The sequence below is a fragment of the Stereum hirsutum genome (genome assembly GCF_000264905.1).
Source record: "Stereum hirsutum FP-91666 SS1 unplaced genomic scaffold STEHIscaffold_6, whole genome shotgun sequence".
Taxonomy (NCBI): domain Eukaryota; kingdom Fungi; phylum Basidiomycota; class Agaricomycetes; order Russulales; family Stereaceae; genus Stereum; species Stereum hirsutum.
In genome coordinates this window covers 934,002-951,903 of record NW_006763136.1, presented here as the reverse complement: position 1 = coordinate 951,903, position 17,902 = coordinate 934,002, and the positions used below count along the sequence as shown (strand labels likewise).

Below are 17,902 nucleotides of genomic sequence, written 5' to 3'. Positions count from 1 at the left end.
AACGCCGCCGAACTTTCCGTTTCACGCCACAAACCAAGCCAAGCCAGTCGGCGCGACGCGGCGCGACCCCCTTGCGCGGTCACGGCTCTAATTCAATTGCTGTGCGTGCCACTATCAGAGCGCCTGCGACGACTGGGCCTCCTCTCTTTCCTTTCTCGCCCCGCTTTTATCCCTTGTATTTCTTGTGCTACCCCTCTACGTCTCTCTTCAAAATTCTGTCGAATATCGTGTATTACTGGAGGACGGCACAGGCTCACACTACCCATGTCATGTCAACCGGGTTCAACCAGTCGGACGTCACCGCGAGGAGCGAGCGTTAGCCTCCGCTGCTTATCCCTCGCATTTGTCTTCTCGTTCTTGTCTTCGTCGTGCGCTGTTCTTGCGGCGCCGTCAGCTGAGAATGAAGAACGCAGGAGTACAATCGAAAGACGGGATAACGGAAGGTCAAGTGCTGAGATATTCGTGCGTCACAATCCTGCTCCACACTTGCTCTCCTTATTGTTTTCATTAAATCTAATGTATAACATATACACAGGGCCCAATCATTGGCGTTGTAGGCTTCCTCTTCATCTGTGTGCTCTTGCTCTACCTTCGTCGAAGCGGTGTCTTTAAATCCTTACCCCCGCTCCGCAACTTGCTCGGTCCTATCCATCCCACCGGTGCATCCACGACCGCCCTCAACTCCGGTAACAGTCGGAATGGAGGCGGAGTGACAGAGTTGACGGCGGAGGGGTTGGCCGGACCTCAGGCAATGGCGCAGCATAGACAGGTGCAAGGGAATAGGACTGCGAGGAGGACGAGAAGGACGCCAAGCCAAATCTCGACTAGGAGCTTGCCTGTGTACATGAAGGAGCCTGGGGAGCATGAGCTCGTTATTATTCAGTGAGTCTTCTCTTTCTCATTACTGTTTTGATGGGCCTTTTGCTACGGTGTGGTTTTCTATGCGGGGATATGATGAAGGAGTAAGCGGGGATGACGGATCAGGAGTGTGGCGAGACATGCGCCACATTTGGTGACGCGGGGTACAAGCAGTCCTGCCCGTGCACTATTGGCCATACTTGAGCGAGCGGCCAGCTCATTCAGAGCGTTCATTCTACGCCGTGATAACAGTTGGAACAGAGAATGACACTATTCTTCATTCCATTCTTGGAAATTCCCTCGCGACATGGGTATGAGATGATGGAACCTTCTGAGGTCTTAGCTTCGAAAGGTTATGGGCAATTTTATATTTCAAGTCCGCATACGCTCTCGTTCCTTATGTTTTGACCAACACTTCAATGACTGACGGCATTTCTACCAACTCTCCAGAGGCTCACAGGACATGGAAGATGCGCCCGTCGAGGCGACCACCGTAGTAATGCCCTCCGTCGGAGAAGAAGAAGCCGAAAGCGAAAGCACGGAGCATCAGCGTCACTCCCGAAATAACTCTCATACTTCCGTCTACGTCGCCGTCCCACAATCTAACGCCAACACGCCTCTCCTTGCTACTGGAGAAGGCAACGACAATAATAATAACGCTCATGCCAGAACTGGATCTGGCGGCGCGACGGACGCAGAAGAACGGCGCATCAGTCTGAACCCGAATACTCAGGGTTCTGACAGCCGATCTGCACTACTCCGCCAGGGAAGCGACCTTTCGCCCGCGATTCCTTCTGCCGCTATGAATACGAATACGAATACTACGTCGGAGAATGCGAACGATGGAATTGACCCGAGAGGAGAAGCCCCGGCGTACTTCGAGGTCATCACTGATGCCAACGGAACTACCGTCTCGCGGAGAACGAGCGAGCGTGCTCGTTCCCAGAGCAGTCCTGCTGCTCCCTCAAGCGCTCAGCCTGATGAGGACCAGATCACCGCACAGAATACGAATGCCAATCGTAGGCGATCAGGTTTCCGTGGTATACTCAGTGCTTTGAATCCAGCCCATCACCGTACACAGTCCCAGGCCGCCCGCGATCCAGAAGCTAATGCTTCTCACATGCGCCAACACTCTGGACCGTCCATCGTTTCCCTGAATAGTGACGACTCACTCCCTGGTGCGGGGAACTCTCTGGATATCCCCCGTTTGAGTAATGTTAGCACTACGCAACGACCAGGGTCTAGTGGGGCCACACGTCCAGGCGGAAACACTCATCGACCCTCGCTCTCTGGTGGCTCAGCCTTCAGCAACTTGTCCAACTCTGCTCTTCGCACCATGTCACGCACCCGCACGCGCTCTAACTCTAACTTTCAGAACCTCAATAATCCTTCCACCATCTCGATCAACTCCATCTCATCTCCTCTCTCACACACCCTCGTACGCACAGACTTTGTCTACCCGAAGACTGGGCCTACGCCGGAACAACTCAGGTTATTGAGCTCGAGGGAGTCAGTGGGCAAGTTTGGAGTGCCGTACGGGAGGGACGCGGTTATGTACGCGGCGAGTAACTCCAGAGTGGATCTGAGCATACCACCGCCAGAGTTTGAGGAGAGGGAGGGTGGGGCATCGATTGATGGGTTGCCTGCATCGGGCGGGCCTTCAGGGTTGCATGCTCGTGGCCTTAGTGGAGTCACGGATGAAAGCGCGAGGGGGCAGTCGCCTGCTTCGTCGTTGGAAGCTGCTCCTACGACGGAGGCAAGTGATGAATCTAGGCAGGAGAGAGAGAGAAGAGCAAGCACGCATTCGAGGAGGTCCAGTCATCCCACCACCGAAGAGCAGGAAGCTCCTGCTGTCGAGGCTGCGGCTGCGGCCGATGCTGGGGAGGAGACGAAGACGCTGAACGAGTCGCAGAAATCGGCTGCTGAGACAGCTCGTCCATCTTCGCCTGCCCCACCACTTCCTGCCATCACCACAACCTCATCCACGGTTCCTTCTTCCTCCGCGCCTTCGCCCAGCACCTCCACACCCACCGCGACATCCGCTCCATTCCATCACAAACCGACCGCTCTGAACATTAGTGCCACCCCCAACGCCGCCCCACCCACCGCTTTCCGTATGCCTACCTCCTCCGCTGGCGTCACGCCCGGCTCGAGGTCCGAGTCTCGCGCGAGTGGGTATAGTACTGCGACGTATGCGACGGCCGAGGAAGGAAGTTTCCCACCGGATACGCCGAGGACTGTGGGTGGCGGGTTCGATTTTGGAGGGTTGGAGCACGGGAGGATACCGAGTGATGTGAACGAGGAGGGGGATATGACGGTGAATGGCGTCGAAGGTGTGGCCAGTGGGAGGTCGACACCCACGAGGAGAGACGCGAGGGATACGTTGAGGCCGGAGGATTTTGCGGTGGGCGTGGTGGCGTAGAGGTTTGATCGTGGTGGATCTAGAGGCTTCGTGCCGTGTAAGATGATATGAGGAGGAGCGATGGATGGCGGGTGGCGGATTATGGAGCTGATTTCTTGATTTCTGGTGGACTCTGAATTACACACACTACACACATACTTGCTTACTTACTTGGATGATGGTGCACGATCATCGACGGCCGCACGACTTGACACGATCCTCTTTCCCCTCTCTCCCACTCCCGTTCTGCTTCCGGATTGGTTTTTACCTATTGTCCAGGTATGCATGCTTTACTTACTGGTCATTTTCTTTGCTTGCCCGATTACTTCACTCTCCTGACCATTTGTTTATCGATATCGTTCAATGCTTGTTATCTATCCCTGCTTACCACTCATCATAGTCGTCCTTGCTTTGTTCGTACGGTGCTACTGCCTGCGTTCGGTACAGCAAACCCCCGCATAAAGGCTAGAATTCGCGCGAGCGCTCTGCCATGAGTCCCGCGCAATGCTTTACTTATCGAGAAAAATGGCTGAGCGGTTTTGAGAGTCCAAGTCACCGGATGATTATGGCTGAGCTCAGAGCTACACCTTAGCTCGCAGAAAGATAGGAATTATGTGAAAATACATATAAGCAAATACGGCTCAAGAAATACGAATCGAAGACTCCGCTACGAAGACACAGAGGCAAGAATTCGTGCTCGCTCTCTGGCAGCCTCCGAATCTTCATCTTCCTGCTCTGGTGGTATTTCCATGACAGTGTCCACCCAAGCAAGAGCCCAAGCTTTTCCACCCGCTTTCGACCCACCGAGGACCTGATGCTTCTCAGTGGAGTCGGGCAATCCTTCCCAACGACTTCTCGTAGGTTGCGTATCTGCACGGTCTAAAAACACAGGGAAAATGCATGTTGTTAGGTGGGTTGACGGACCAAGAAATCGAGGACGAACTCACAGAGATATACGGCGTTATGTGGCTCGTAAACTCCCCGCGGCTCAACTTCCGCTTCATGTCTAACCTTCCGTCTCTTCCTATCCTCCGCACCACCTGGTTCCTCCGCATCTCTCTTCTCCCTTCCACCATCTTTATACACTCCCGTCCTCGGCGTTCCTTCAATCGATCCAGCAAAACCTCTCAACAACCCCTTCCTCTGCCTCGCCCATGCTGCACTCGCCTCACTGGTCCTCTGCGCAGCAATAAGCATCCAATTCTCCTCATTCAGCCCGTCCCGATTCAACAAACTCTTTCTCACTGCGTTGAGCGGTCCGTCGCTATATGGACCCCATCCAGAGCCACCAAAAATGGTCGTAGGTCCTCCGGCACGATACATTCCCATTCCGGACCCCCGATCTGCTTTCTGGGAGGCAAGGGAGGCGTCGTTTGCCGCAGCGCTAGCAGCTGCCGCGGCGGCGGCATTAGGGTCTACGAGTTCGCCCACCAGGTCTCCGGGTTGTAGGCCTTTGGCGGTTATTTCGGCGAGGGATTTTTCTTCGAAGTAATCATCGACTACCCAACGACCATCTGAAAAAGACCCATCATATTAGGACCGAACGTTATGACCAGAAGGCAAAATTATAACGAACCCTGAATCATTTTAGCGCCATGAAGCTTGTATGCGCTCCGTGCGGTGATAAGGGTGACACTGCGTGTACGTAGATGCGAACCGAGCTTGCCTATCTCGATGAGATATTCTTTCTCGGGCTGTGTGGCATTACACTTGAAGGCGAGTGGATTGCGTCGGAAATAGTACAGGGAATCACGGAAGCCTGACGTGCGGGCTGCATCGATGGCGAGCATGTACATCCGCTCCGGATGTCGTTTAGGGAGGGTAAAGGTCTGAGCTTTGAATTTACGTCCTATAATGCCGGAGTTCCTTAGTAAATGGAATCAAAGACGAATAAGATAGACCTGAACCAACCTCCGAGAAGATTTCCCCACTTATCAATCTTCTCGTCGCCCTTAGGATCGTCGTCCGTGACAAACTCGTCTCCGTCAATGATATACACCTGGCCTTGAATCTTCCTGAACGGTTTTCCTCCACCCAACACCTCCCCATAGTCACCGTAAGTCTCTACCATACCATCCGCTCCGGGTGTACCATAATCTTCTGGCCCCATTTCTCCTGGTGTAGCCACCACGTCTTCCTCTCCGTCCTCACCAATCCTCTTCGGTAACCTGATCGTAACTCCTGTACCCCTCCCTCCTCTGCCTCTGCCTCTGCCCCTTGGCCTACCTCTCGGTCCGCCTCGAACCCTCGCACTCCCAATCAACGCCCCTCTTCCTCTTCCCCGCGGTCTCCCTCTCGGTCTGGGCATAGGTATCGCAGGCTCACTCATATCACCATCGTCCTCCACTCCAGCACCTCCCGTTTCAGCTCCACCGTCCGGCACATCAACATCGTTCACTTCTTCGACATCCTCATCAACAGCAGGCGTACGCGGCGTACCAGCTGCGTAATCGTCTTCAGGTTGATCCCCGGCATGAATAGCAATGTCCGCATCTACATCTTTCGGCGTGCTCGGGAGAGGCGCGTCGTCCACGGTTGGGTTTTGTGTAGGAGTTGGAGCGACGGAAAACTCTGCGCGTGGAGTGCTAGGGCCTGCCGTTGCGGAGTCGCGCTGTCGTAGAGGTTTAATCCTAATTTTTCCTGAAGAGGGGTTTATGGACATCTTTTCCGACCGAGTAAAGGTGATAGCGCAAAGCGTGAAAAGGAAGGGATTTGGAGTCAACTACAGCACCACGCGTGGTGGTCGATGTTCGTGCTGAGAACAGTCGCGTCAAGTCGCGTCGATAAATGCCTGCGGGCCGGCCGGACCGATCAATCTTTCTTAGTCGGCGTGGCGCTCAGATTGTTTGGGCCACCCGCCAGACTCAGACGGGTACAAGCTTGCGCCAGATTGCCTTTTATTCTCGAGAACCACTGGCTCTTCATTCGAACGTTGACTGACCAACGAAGTACAGGGACAAGTGGACAATATATTTCGGAAAGTAAGATCAAATGTGGTCGTGAATACCCTCAAAGGCCCGTAGCTTCATCAACGTTAAGAATCAATGTCGTGTAGAACCGTATAACCTCGGCGAAGTCGGTTGCACGAATATCTGCAGGAATGCATGAGTGGCTGGTTCCACATGGAAAGATCATTATAAAGAAAAGCAGCACTCACGCTCATTCACCGTGTGAATCCCGGGGGAATGCCCCCCGTTCAAATGCCCATACCGGAAAATGTTTTCCGTCAAGTTCCAGTAGTGCTTTGTATCTACATACAACCACCATTCAACCACGATGAAATCAGTCAACTGATCAGGCTGTTGGATCCCGGAGCATGACTTACCGGTAGTTCCACTCATTAGCCCAGGGCTCACAATGATCTCATCCTCTAGCTTGTTCTCTTGCACACCCACAGACCCGTAAATATGACGATGGGCGCCATACGTAGCCTTGATTGATCCGCTCAAGATTCTGTACGCTTCGCTGTCAATAGGGGCGACTGGCGAAGGCTCGCTGGCACTGTCGAAGGGATCAGAGAGGTCAAGGACGCCCCAGGCTGGTTCGCCCTCTTCGGAAATCTGCTTGCCGAAGGCGGTGAAGGAGAGGTTGAAACCTTTAGCGATGTCGATGAGAGCGGCGATTTTATGGTCTTTGGTTTCTTGAACAGAGCTGTAAATCAAACCGGTCATTGGGAACATAAAGCCAAGAGGGCAAGCAAAAGAGCCCGTTCGTGAATAAACGAGCAACGTACCTATACGACGCGATCCTATAGTTCACAATTGCCCAAGCATCCTCCGGTAAAGCATTCGCCTTGAAGCCGCCTCCTGTAACGGTAGCGGCCAATGTCGTCCTAATCGAGTTCTTCAGGGTCGTGTCCTCGTCCTGGATGATGAGATCCTGTAACTGATCCAGCGCTCCGTCGGAGTACACCGAACTCTCAATGAGTTTGCGGAGGTCCTCGGGTACCTCTTCGGCGTGCGCGGCAGTGCAGAGCATGGTATCGTAGACAGGTGAGCTGCGTGTCAGGTGGGCGGGAAACTGATCGTCTTCAAGAGCTACTATGGAGGCAGAGAGTATGCCGATGGTCTGTGTGATATGGACGAAGATGAGAGCCATGTGATAGAGCAGAGAAACTGTGAAGTAAGAGACATACGGTGTGAGAAGGCGGAGCGCTAGAATGCCCACCGGGTGAAGCCACCTTGACACTGCAAGAAGAACGTGTAGAGTGCGGTGAGAATCCCTTTTTCCCGGCCGTAAAAGATGATAAGAAACTGACACGGTATCGAGATATCCTTTCTCTGCTACTCCGGGTACAGCGAAGACCGAGCCAAAGAGCTCTACGTATCCACCTGAAGTTGATGTACAAGTACGTGATAAATCGCTCTGGGCCACGATTCGTAGATGGTTGAAATGTCATAGACGTACCTCCTTCGTCCACCAGCATGGCAAAACTACCTTCACCATATTCATGCAGGAGGTGACTTGAGATGTGCCTCGCACCCTGTTCTCGCCAACGTGAGCGTGAATATTTGAGCGTCGAGTTTAGGGCGTGGGGATGTAGCTTACGTGAAGGCCATTGCTTTCCTCGTCGAACCCGGACGCAAGGACGATCGTGCGTGCGGGCTCAAAGGAATGCTCCAGGAGTGTCTCGATAGTGACCCTATTGTGAGACATAACCAAGGCCACTGAGTGTGGCCGCAAAAGGACAGAGTAAAACTACGACTCTCGGGCCACACTCACATCAGGCCGATCAATCCGCTCTTGTCGTCAATGGATCCCCTTCCGTAAATACTCTGGGTTTCCCCTATTCGAAAGTACAGTATAAGATGTAGATTAATCCAGAGAGGTAAAAGAGAATCTCACGATCGAAATGTCCGGAATACGGAGGGTATTCCCACTCATCAAGAGTATCTTCATTCACGGGAACAACATCTAGAGCCTCTATCGTCAGACAAGTTCTCGGGTTTGAATTGCCCCTAAAGTACGAAACATAGACGGACCTTGATGAGCGGCTAGAAGGATAGGTTCGAGTGATTCGTCCGAGCCTTTCCAGTGATACACTAGTCCATAAGTGTTCACCTTCTCGAGCCTTAGGGTCGCATGGCTAGATTGACGCGAGAGGAGGAATCAGAGTTAGCTACTAACAAAAAATTGGATGGAAGTAAACATAGTGAGAAGCACGTACAGCAGTGGGAAAGCCTCTTCAAGGTAAGCATGGAAGGAGCTGAACTTCTCCCATCGTTCATCATCGCCGACGTCGCCCATATCATCATAAGACTCGGTTCTATGCATACAAGGAAATAATGGGAGCCTTCAGGGTAACAGATTAAGGGTGGGTGGCAAGAATGGATCAAACGCACTCGATTTTGATGGCCTCTCCAAGCTATAACAACCCAAATCAGCGATATATAACTGCATGACACAGACAACATCAAGCGTAGAATAAACTTACCCATCTAGCAGCCTTTTCCACAAACCTTCTCGTCCCATACAGCTCATTCAACCAATCATAAAGCTCTCCATTCTCTCGAGGATAGAGCCCTTTGGCCTGGGGACATAATTCCTCACTGGATACCTCCTTCCTGACTATGATCCCAGAGCTTCCACGCGATCTAACAAACCCACCAAAGTGGACGAATGCAATGGAATAAAGAGCAGCCCCAGCAAGGAGTTTCCGCTTCCACTTTGACGCAGCCTTGGTTGGAGAAGTGGTGAGAGAGATTGAGGAAGAGGAAGGTAGAAGTTCTCCTTCGAATTTCTTCTGTGTTTGAGTCAGAGCTGACATGTTGACTGTAGGTAGTTACGACTGTAGCTGGTGGTTCAGATAGAGGGAGAAGATTGGGAGCTGAGGTCTGTACTAGGATTCTCAGAAGAGTCGCGGTTTTTGAGAGGTTCAGTAGAGTGTGGTACTCATCTTACGTTTCTACGCTCACGTTATACGGCTGCGTCATGCTTGTTTCTGCCTGTCTGCGTGTGCATGAAGAGGTCCGAACAATGTGGTGTCCTTCGTATGGAATCATGGAGCGCAAGCGGTTGTATGTCAATAATGTCTGTCGTCATTTGGCATGTCGGGAACTTTGGGGTAAGGATCGAGGAACTTTGAAATATTCCCTCAATAAGGATCCCGAGGTGGACAAGGTGATGTGGTGTGACGACACACCTGGTCAAGAACATTCATACCGGGCTTAGATGTACACGTTCCGGAAAAATGAGAATGGAGGATAAAGAGACACAAACGCCCAACTTGACCGACCATGACGTATAGTCACCAACTCAATGCCCAAACCAAGCGCCACCAGAGGGAGCCGATAACGAAGGTTGAGACTGAGCTTACTGAAAGACCAAGGATAAGTTGACCTATGAGTGTTTTGAACGTGGCAAAATTAAACATCCAAGTTGCATGGATGTATCCTTGTTCGAACTTTCGGTATCGAAAACATGGCAGGTCCATGAAGAATGCGCAAGCCAATGAATCTATTCACGAGACAACTCAACAACCGCACCTGGCACCAACTCGGTCTACGGTTCGTCTACTCGTGGTGCTCGGCCAAAGCCAGGTGACCCTCCTTGCTGCTCATCCAGGCATCAGTCTTCTTCGCCCACGCGTAGGTGCTGTAGCCTGTCATGCCCACCAAGAACACCATCGTGAGTCAAACAATGTAGGGCCAATGGATAAAAGAGAAGGTGCGACATGCCTACGGCGACTGGGATAGACCAGAAGATGAACTGTTTAGAGAGGCGGCGGTAGCCATTGAACAGATAACCGCTGAACATATGGGAGGCAGCACGCTGGCGAAAGGGAGATACGGCTTTTTCGCATGACAATAACGAACCATTGATTCATCACGAAAGGGTGGAAACACATGGGTGGTCAACGATGTTGTAAAGAGAAACAGAGGAGTGCAAGACGCACTGTAGGTAGTAACACCGCGAATCTTCTGAATACCGCCCTCCTTGTCACCCCACCAAGGGTTCTATCCATCAAACGAGCACGTAAACGACCGTTCCGAGCTTCAAGGGACTGCTATGAGAAATAACTAGACACTCACGTAGACCTTGGCTATGTATCCGTCACAAAATGACCAGTCAGTTACTATTTTAGCATTTACGACGTTCAAGAGCTGAAGATTCACGTACGTCCAGGCATATCGCTCCATACCGCAGAGGTGGGCTTCATTTTGCGAGAATTATAAGTAGCAGAAGAGAGAAGAGAGTGTAATGAGGATGGACGTGCAGGTCAACTGAGGGGGGTTCGGAGCGTGCCGGGATGAGCTCGAACCTGAATTTCGCGGCAGCCGGCTTGGGACTGGTTCTTTGTTCGTTTGCACGCCACCACCGTCGACGTCGACGAGTCCCTAAAAAAATTTGTTCCTTGGCGTCCACAACATCTAGGAGCACTTGCATATTGTGCCTACTTGAATTTTTTTATCTTCTTGGCTTCCCTGCACCAAGTTGCGATACAGGGATGGCCGCCCCCGACGTCCACGCCGACCTGCGGCGTCAATTCCAGGAATTACAGCACACATACGACTCGATGCTTTCATGGGAACCGGATATCCCCAAACCCCCGCTCATCGACTCATTTGTTGATAGTACACCTAGCCATCGGGACAATTTACCCGGTCATCGTGCATTCTTTGAGGCTGTAGAACGGGATCTTGATGTGATGGAAAAGGTGTGTGTTTTCTACGTTATTCATTGCTTTCGAGTATGGGATCCATGGGAACGTATCTGCATACAATGCTTCGTTTTACTCTTTCGTGGCGGTACTTTCATGAATACAAACGGGCGATATGCTTTGAGAGAGACAAATCAGAACGAACACCACAGTTGGCGCCCCTTGGTGCATCGGGCGCATGGTGAACTACGAAACCGTGTGCACCTGAGCAAAGGTGCCATATTTGTCTTTTAAGGCAGGTTAGACACTTCATCGCTGTGCTTTTCCCATAAAAACGGGTGGTTCCATCGAGTGATATGGGCCATATTCATCGTGCTACACGATCACCGCTTAATAGACCGTGTCTACCAGTGTTTAACACTACTTCATGAGGATGATCGGAGGATCCGTCGCGTCCCATTTGGCTTTTTCGAGGTCAAAAATTCAGCTGCAGATACGGCCCAATAGACCTTATAGGTTTCGAGTTCACTTGGAACGCGTTGGCGGAAGATCTGTCCAATCAGTCAATGAGTTTTCGTAAAAAGCTCTAAGTTTTCACCAATATATGAGCCTTATTCATGCTCACACTCGCCTCCCACCCAGTAGTTCCTCACCGACCCCAAATCCGATTCTAGACCTCCACTATCCACGAATGCGCTCTACCTCATCTCAGTGTGGCAGGAACTCTTACTTGCACCACCGCCCGCCATCGCTATTGCGAAGAATTTCCATCACCGTGCTCAAAACCTTGACAAGCCTTCGCTATTCGATCCAAGTTCGAGTACGGGCAAGCAGGTGCCAGTAAAGATCGATGTTGTGGCGGATAATGGAAGGACTTGGATTCGTGTAAATACGTGGGTACCTTCTTCACCGCTTTGATCGCCGTACATCCCACCGTCTGAGCTAATCGCCTGACATCGCGTTACAGGACCAAAAACGCCCGCCTCCTCACCGAATTCCGAGAAATCGACTCCTACTTCACCGACTCCGAATCCGACTCTGACGTTTCCGACCCAGGCGCCCGTCCCAGCCTCGCACAAAAAGAGTTTGACAACTCCATCCTTCGTCAAGCCCGTGCTTTACTCGCTGCTGCCACACAGAATCCACTGCCATTCACATCTGGCGCATCTTCAAATCTCAATGCAGGCTCTTCTTTTTCACGGCCAAAGGTCATCTTCCGCTTGACGAGACTAGACCCGAATTCGCCTGAACCGAGGGATAATGATCCTCGAATAGCACTCACGATACGTATGCTGGAGGAGATGGGCATCGAAGTTCAGCTCGGTCAACGGCCTTCACCCCTCTCACTAGCTCCGTCCACGCACGCCACACGTCCATCGCGCATCCCGAAGGTGTTCAAACCAACTCGCCAGATCAACCTCGATTTATCGGTGCTTATCGCATTGGTCTCAGACCTAACGCATGCACCGCTACCTTTGACCGAGGCAGAAGCAGAAGAGCGATTCGTACCCTCCAAGACGTACCTGGAGTGGAAGAAATCGAGGCTTAGGGCAAAGATTCATGCAGACAAGCCGAAGAATAAGGAACGCGTCGCCTCTCCGTCTCCTTCTGGAAACGGCGCCAGAATAGATGGAGATGATGGAGAGGGCGAGAGCGAAAATGAGGCGGATGCGAATGGAGGAAACTGGAAGCATTTGAGGGCGCTCGCGGAGCAATTAAAGCAGGAGATGAAGAAGGGGTTGTTGGAGGAGATGAAAGATCGGCTGAGCGATCCTTTCGTTGCTACGTCGTCTCCTCCGAGCTCTTGTTCCACCGAGGAGAATGAAGCGCATTTGGATGTAGCATTCTGGACGACGCCAGAGGCAAGGGACCGTTTTTTACGCATCGTATCCAAGATAGGAGGACTAAAGGAGAAGAGGAGGGCTCATGCCCTGTTTGACTCGTCGTCATCGCCGTCATCTTTATCCGGCTGTGACGCTGAAGAAGTGTATTGGCAAGACTCGCGCTACCCTCGGAACTACATTCCTCTGTACCCAATACACGTCTTCCCCGTATCCAATCCAGCTGAGTCTAAACTTCAGTCCACAGAGTCAGTAGACGGAAGGGCGCCCTTTTTCCGTGCATTGGAGAAAACGTGCAGGTCGCTACTGGCTGAACAGACGGCTCCTCATCCTAAAACACTACCTCGGCCCTTCGTCTCCGACTCCGGACTCTCGACGCCCACCGTCGAAACAAGCACCTCGGCTCTCACTACTCCCACCACAGCTCCAGGAGATGTCGATCCCGGAGATGAAAATGGACTCGGTGGAGACGAAATACAACGCGCGTCGGTTATGAAAGCCAACCCTAAACTCACTGCTCATACAGTGCTGAGTATGCTCTGGGGTGCTGTCAGCGACGAAGGGTATGGGTGGACGACTATTACGGCAAACAAGGCAAGTGTGAGGGCTATGATTAGGGAGATGAAGGGCAGGTCGGGTGTGGTCCCCGGTGGAGACTGGATGGGTGGCGCAGGCGAAGAGAATGCCTCAGTCAACAGAACGGAGAAAGATGTTGCGGGCAGCGAGGGATACCAGAAGGGGGCGGTGGTTGGGAGGGCGGCGATATGGACTGTTGATCCTAGGAGTTTGGCGGAAGGGATGAGGAGCGATTACACTCCGTGATTGCTCAATGTCTTTGAAGACGAAGTGCTAATGGGATATAGGAACGCACCAATGTTGTATGTACTCTTTCTGTATCTTCGAAGTAGAGGAGGGACCCTGAAAAAAGTCCGTCATGGGCACCAGGTTGAGACGGTGAAGATGAACATCCTTTCCCAGTACTGTCCACGAAAAACCTCCATGGGCATAAAATGGCAGTAGACAGAACTGATAAACTGGGAAAGGGGATGAGCCTCAATTGGATATCGGGATGGATACGGTCTCGATGAACTGCATCGTATACACCCTTATGACGGCTTTGGCCGCCGTTTTCCTCAAGGATCCGGTGAGTTCCCCTCGACCCATTTTCTACAGGTTGTTCCTCTTCACGTCTGGGGCGATTAGTGCTACTACAGTGCGCACCGCCGCAACAGTAGAGTGTGCGAGACCTTATGATACGGCTCGGGAAGAACCGGCCACTTTCTTGAACAGTTTCCTTTATGCCCTGCAGGATCTCAAAATTGTCGGGAAGTTGTTCAATTTGAACTATACATTTTGCGAGCGTATTTCGGGATTTGAAACCTCACAATCTCTTTATCCGCCGGGCCTTTTTCGCTTGAACACGACGATGACTGTTCACCAGGCATCGTCACCTGATTTCAGTCGGGGAACAGTTGTACATCTCGCTTTTCTTTGTGCAGGGGTGCACCGTGCTCTGCTGACCTCTATCATTAGACAAGACAACCTTGCCCCATGCTCTTCAGTGAACCTACCCGGAGAAGCATTCTTCAGAATATCTCTTATGACGGTTCGTCGGCCCCCTTCTCGTCCTCAGTCACGGTGATGGAGTCCTCATGATCTTTAACCCCAGAAGGCTTCTTTGACCTCCGAATATATAGTGAGGCGTTCTCGACGTTATGGGCGACTGTCTCCCCGGAGGGCTTCCGCCAATTGGCCACTAGGAGCATTATGTCTCTCTATCAGCTCGTCCTCCCAGTCCTCGCCCTCTTGTCACCTTCTCTCGCAATTAATTCTGGATCAGACTTCATTGGTGGAATTAACGCTACGACCGCAACTCTTCCGTATGGCTCATTTCTTGCGTCCATATCCGACACGTATCCACTTTCTTTGAGGTTCCTCGGTGTGCCCTACGCTACACCTCCGTTGTACGATCTTCGCTTTAGGGCACCAGTTGCACTCGACACGAATTCAAGCACAAACCAAATTTTCAACGTCACTACATATCCCGAGCCATGTGTCCAGGGAACCACCGGCTGTATGTTTTTTGCCTACTTTTTCAGGAGAACTAGCTGAGAATCCATGTATTACTCTTGTGACGCCTTGCGCCACGAATCAGCCGGAGATGCTGGAGGCGCAGGGAGCGAAGACTGTTTGAAGGTCAATATCTACACGCCAGCGAATGTTACCAACATGTCTAAATGTCTGTAGCGGATGTTACGCTTCAACGAGTCGTCATGGACTAACGTTACCCTGCGTACTTGAACACAGTGCCAGTTTTGGTGTACATCCACGGGGTAACTAACTGTTTCACATATTCCACATAAGAGAGTAATAATTTTCGCTTCTAGGGAGGTCGGTAATACTGAACATATATAACTCAATCTACATCCTGACTATAGACCACATAGGCTACGTTTACGGCAATCCCGCCAACTGGCCATTCGACCACTGGATTCAACAGTCCCCGAACGTGGTCATTGTCTCCATTTATTACCGCCTGGATGCGTTCGGTTTCCTTTCGCACCCATCGTTCACCTCACTAGCGGCCGACTTCCACTCGGTGCGTTCTGAAACCTCACTCGGCGACTTGAACGCTGGTTTCCTGGATCAGATTACTGCCCTCAGGTGGATCAAGTCGTATATCACTTTCTTCGGCGGCGACCCGGACAAAGTCACGATTAACGGAGAAAGTGCGGGAGGCTCAAGTGTGGAGTTGCATCTGGTGGCAGAAACGAGTGTGAGCGAGGGTGGCGAGGGTGCGCTTTTCGCGCAAGCCATCGCACAGAGTGTGTACAGGACGCCTTTGCCTACACCGAAACAGCAACAAGTACTGCCCGATTCGAACTTGCAATGTATTGTAGGAAACTGACGATTGCCACTGTATTCAGCCTCTGTTCGAGTTCTTTGCTAGTAGCGCAGGATGTGGCACTGGTGATCTCGCGTCGCAGATGACCTGTCTAAGGAACGCGAGCGTGAGTGCTTTGGCTCGAGCTCAGGATAATTCTACTTCGTCGAACTTGTAAGCACTTTTATCGCTTCGCATTTTTTTCGTTTGCTCAATCAATATGACTTGACAGTACTGGCCATTATGACGCTTGCCATCCTGTTGTCGATGGCACTCTCCTCACGGATTATCCCACTCGGCTTCTAGACCAAGGAAATTTCAGACATGTTCCTCTCATTGTCGGGTAGGCTTCTCGACGTTATGTTGCTCAGCCTATCTTTGCCACCAAAGTCTAATCGATCACTCAGGGCCACTACAAATGAGACTTTATCGGGTGGTACAAACATCACCTCCGCTTTGGATACATACTTCCCCTCGCTTTCCAACGCCACACTATCTGGATTCCTCCAAGAATATCCATCGTCTGCATTTCCCAACGAGGACCTCAGATTCCAAACTGCAACTGGAGATGCCGAATTACGCTGTGCAGTAAGTCTTCTTATCTGACCTCTTGAATGCATACATAGATTACCAGCGTAACATTTCATTATGTGTCTTCCAGAGAACAATCATAGGGTCCGCCTCCTCCAAGTTCACGAACAAGACGTTCACGTATCGCTACAACACGGCTAACCCCACAAACTCCGACACTTCTCTTGTATCACACGCTGCTGAGAATTGGATGATGTTTTTGGGCACGAATACTGGGTACGTACGGACTCATCGTTTTCGGCAGAAAGAACGTCATAAATAATCACTTCTGTTATTCTGATAGTTTCAACGGAACCACGACCTTCACCGCCCAAAACAGCACCGAAAAAGCCTTCGCCTCCGAGCTCATTGCGTATTGGCTTTCCTTCGTGCGCTCGGGAGATCCGAACGCGTTCAAGCTTTCAAGATCGCCCGAGTGGTCTGAATACTCAGCAAGTGACAGGCAGAGAATAATCCTGACACAGGGTCTAGACCTGGCGAGTGACGGGACTGCATTTATGAGTGGGAGCACGAGCGAGGTCGAAGGAAAGACTGAGACTGGAAGATGCGAGTTCATTGCTAGCAAAGTAGGGGAAGAGCAGGCCTGATCAGGCCTGATATATATGTAATAGTCTAACTGCGTAAAGTTGGTACTAGGGCGAGATGAATTATACAAGAGGGATTTCCAATGCAGTATGATAAGATATATACGATGAAAGACATACTGTCCGTTCATGCCGATGAGGGTTTTCGAAGGGCGATGTATAACAAGGACTCTGCCTTCTCCATCGACCCCCTCAGCTCTTCAACCTCTTCATTCTTCTCCCCCACAACACGCTCCCAAGAGGCGCGCACACCCATTACCTCTCCTTTTAGTCTCCGTATTTCGTGGTCTCTTTGTTCAACAAGGTCCTGCCAATATCTATCGCGTTCTCTGACCGCATCGGTTATCTTGTTATGAACGCTCGCGCTCATTCTGTACGCCATGTCCTTTGAGGCCTTGATCTCGACCTCTAGGTCCCTGATGGTTTGATGCAGTTCCGGAAATGCCTGCGCCTCTGCCTCTTTCTCGGCGAGCTCGTCCTGCAGCCGATTCACATAGTTGATAACTAACAGGCGTAGCCAATAACATACAACCATCAGCAGTAATCGTTGGTAAGATTGTTGTAGAACCACTCACTCGAAGCCGTTTTCTCGACTGTCGTCCCATGTGTGACGCCACACATCTCGCAAAGGTTCTGCATCAGCTTTGTTGCGGTTCCTCTTCGATCCTGCTGGTATTCCTTGTCACGTTGCCGCTTGGTGGCGTAGGGTCCGCTGGGGTCTAGCTTCGGGTGTATCTTCAGTTGCTTAGCAGGCGAGCTACTCTCGTAACCATCATCCGAGACGGCCTTACGCTTCCCTTGAGCGTTTGTCTCCGGCAGTAACGTGGTCGCTGAGGTGCTTGATGCCGATGGTGCAGGCCTGCTCTCGCTGGGATTCGAGCAAGTCGGAGATGGAGGAAGCTCTTCCATGCATGGGCCAGGGTCTGAAACGGCACGAGTATGGAGGGCCCGACGGGAAGAAGTCGAGTTCGAGTCCAAGACTACTTGTGACCTGGAAGTGGGTGTAGACGGCGTAGACGGCCTACTGATATCGGTGCTGATCGACTGCTCGGTTTGATAGTGCTCAAACTGTGTGCCCAATCTGTCAGTTTTGAAATCAGCATCATGAAGCTAACGCAAGCTCATTTGGAAGATCATTAGAGA

The 17,902-nt window shown here is 51.6% G+C and overlaps 6 protein-coding genes across 6 annotated transcripts; 3 read left to right on the top strand and 3 right to left on the bottom strand.

The window, feature by feature from the left end:
* Window positions 1–264: 264 nt before the first annotated feature.
* On the top strand, window positions 265–3,280 carry STEHIDRAFT_130711 (uncharacterized protein; the record flags this gene model as incomplete). The annotated part of the gene is made up of 3 exons (XM_007303488.1): window positions 265–462; window positions 536–882; window positions 1,309–3,280. 3 exons carry the CDS (start codon window positions 265–267, stop codon window positions 3,278–3,280), a joined length of 2,517 nt encoding a protein of 838 aa, XP_007303550.1.
* Window positions 3,281–3,926: 646 nt separating this feature from the next.
* On the bottom strand, window positions 3,927–5,567 carry STEHIDRAFT_56720 (uncharacterized protein; the record flags this gene model as incomplete). Its single annotated transcript, XM_007303193.1, has 4 exons — window positions 3,927–4,138; window positions 4,207–4,773; window positions 4,836–5,108; window positions 5,171–5,567. The coding sequence occupies 4 exons, from the start codon at window positions 5,565–5,567 to the stop codon at window positions 3,927–3,929; spliced, it is 1,449 nt and encodes a 482-aa protein (XP_007303255.1).
* Window positions 5,568–6,268: 701 nt separating this feature from the next.
* On the bottom strand, window positions 6,269–8,533 carry STEHIDRAFT_96332 (Zn-dependent exopeptidase; the record flags this gene model as incomplete). Its single annotated transcript, XM_007303487.1, has 12 exons — window positions 6,269–6,351; window positions 6,417–6,509; window positions 6,585–6,910; window positions 6,993–7,327; window positions 7,395–7,446; window positions 7,518–7,590; window positions 7,667–7,742; window positions 7,808–7,901; window positions 7,982–8,045; window positions 8,105–8,173; window positions 8,242–8,345; window positions 8,427–8,533. 12 exons carry the CDS (start codon window positions 8,531–8,533, stop codon window positions 6,269–6,271), a joined length of 1,476 nt encoding a protein of 491 aa, XP_007303549.1.
* Window positions 8,534–9,771: 1,238 nt separating this feature from the next.
* Window positions 9,772–10,418, bottom strand: STEHIDRAFT_130709 (uncharacterized protein; the record flags this gene model as incomplete). The annotated part of the gene is made up of 5 exons (XM_007303486.1): window positions 9,772–9,860; window positions 9,937–10,050; window positions 10,155–10,215; window positions 10,297–10,301; window positions 10,379–10,418. 5 exons carry the CDS (start codon window positions 10,416–10,418, stop codon window positions 9,772–9,774), a joined length of 309 nt encoding a protein of 102 aa, XP_007303548.1.
* A 159-nt stretch (window positions 10,419–10,577) lies between these two features.
* STEHIDRAFT_168076 (uncharacterized protein) lies at window positions 10,578–13,633 on the top strand. Its single transcript, XM_007303485.1, has 3 exons — window positions 10,578–10,916; window positions 11,505–11,752; window positions 11,827–13,633. The coding sequence occupies exons 1-3, from the start codon at window positions 10,707–10,709 to the stop codon at window positions 13,520–13,522; spliced, it is 2,154 nt and encodes a 717-aa protein (XP_007303547.1). The 5' UTR covers window positions 10,578–10,706; the 3' UTR covers window positions 13,523–13,633.
* An 834-nt stretch (window positions 13,634–14,467) lies between these two features.
* Window positions 14,468–16,762, top strand: STEHIDRAFT_56533 (alpha/beta-hydrolase; the record flags this gene model as incomplete). Its single annotated transcript, XM_007303183.1, has 9 exons — window positions 14,468–14,774; window positions 14,856–14,939; window positions 15,008–15,043; window positions 15,148–15,566; window positions 15,628–15,758; window positions 15,817–15,927; window positions 15,992–16,172; window positions 16,246–16,391; window positions 16,459–16,762. The coding sequence occupies 9 exons, from the start codon at window positions 14,468–14,470 to the stop codon at window positions 16,760–16,762; spliced, it is 1,719 nt and encodes a 572-aa protein (XP_007303245.1).
* Between the last annotated feature and the right edge of the window lie 1,140 nt (window positions 16,763–17,902).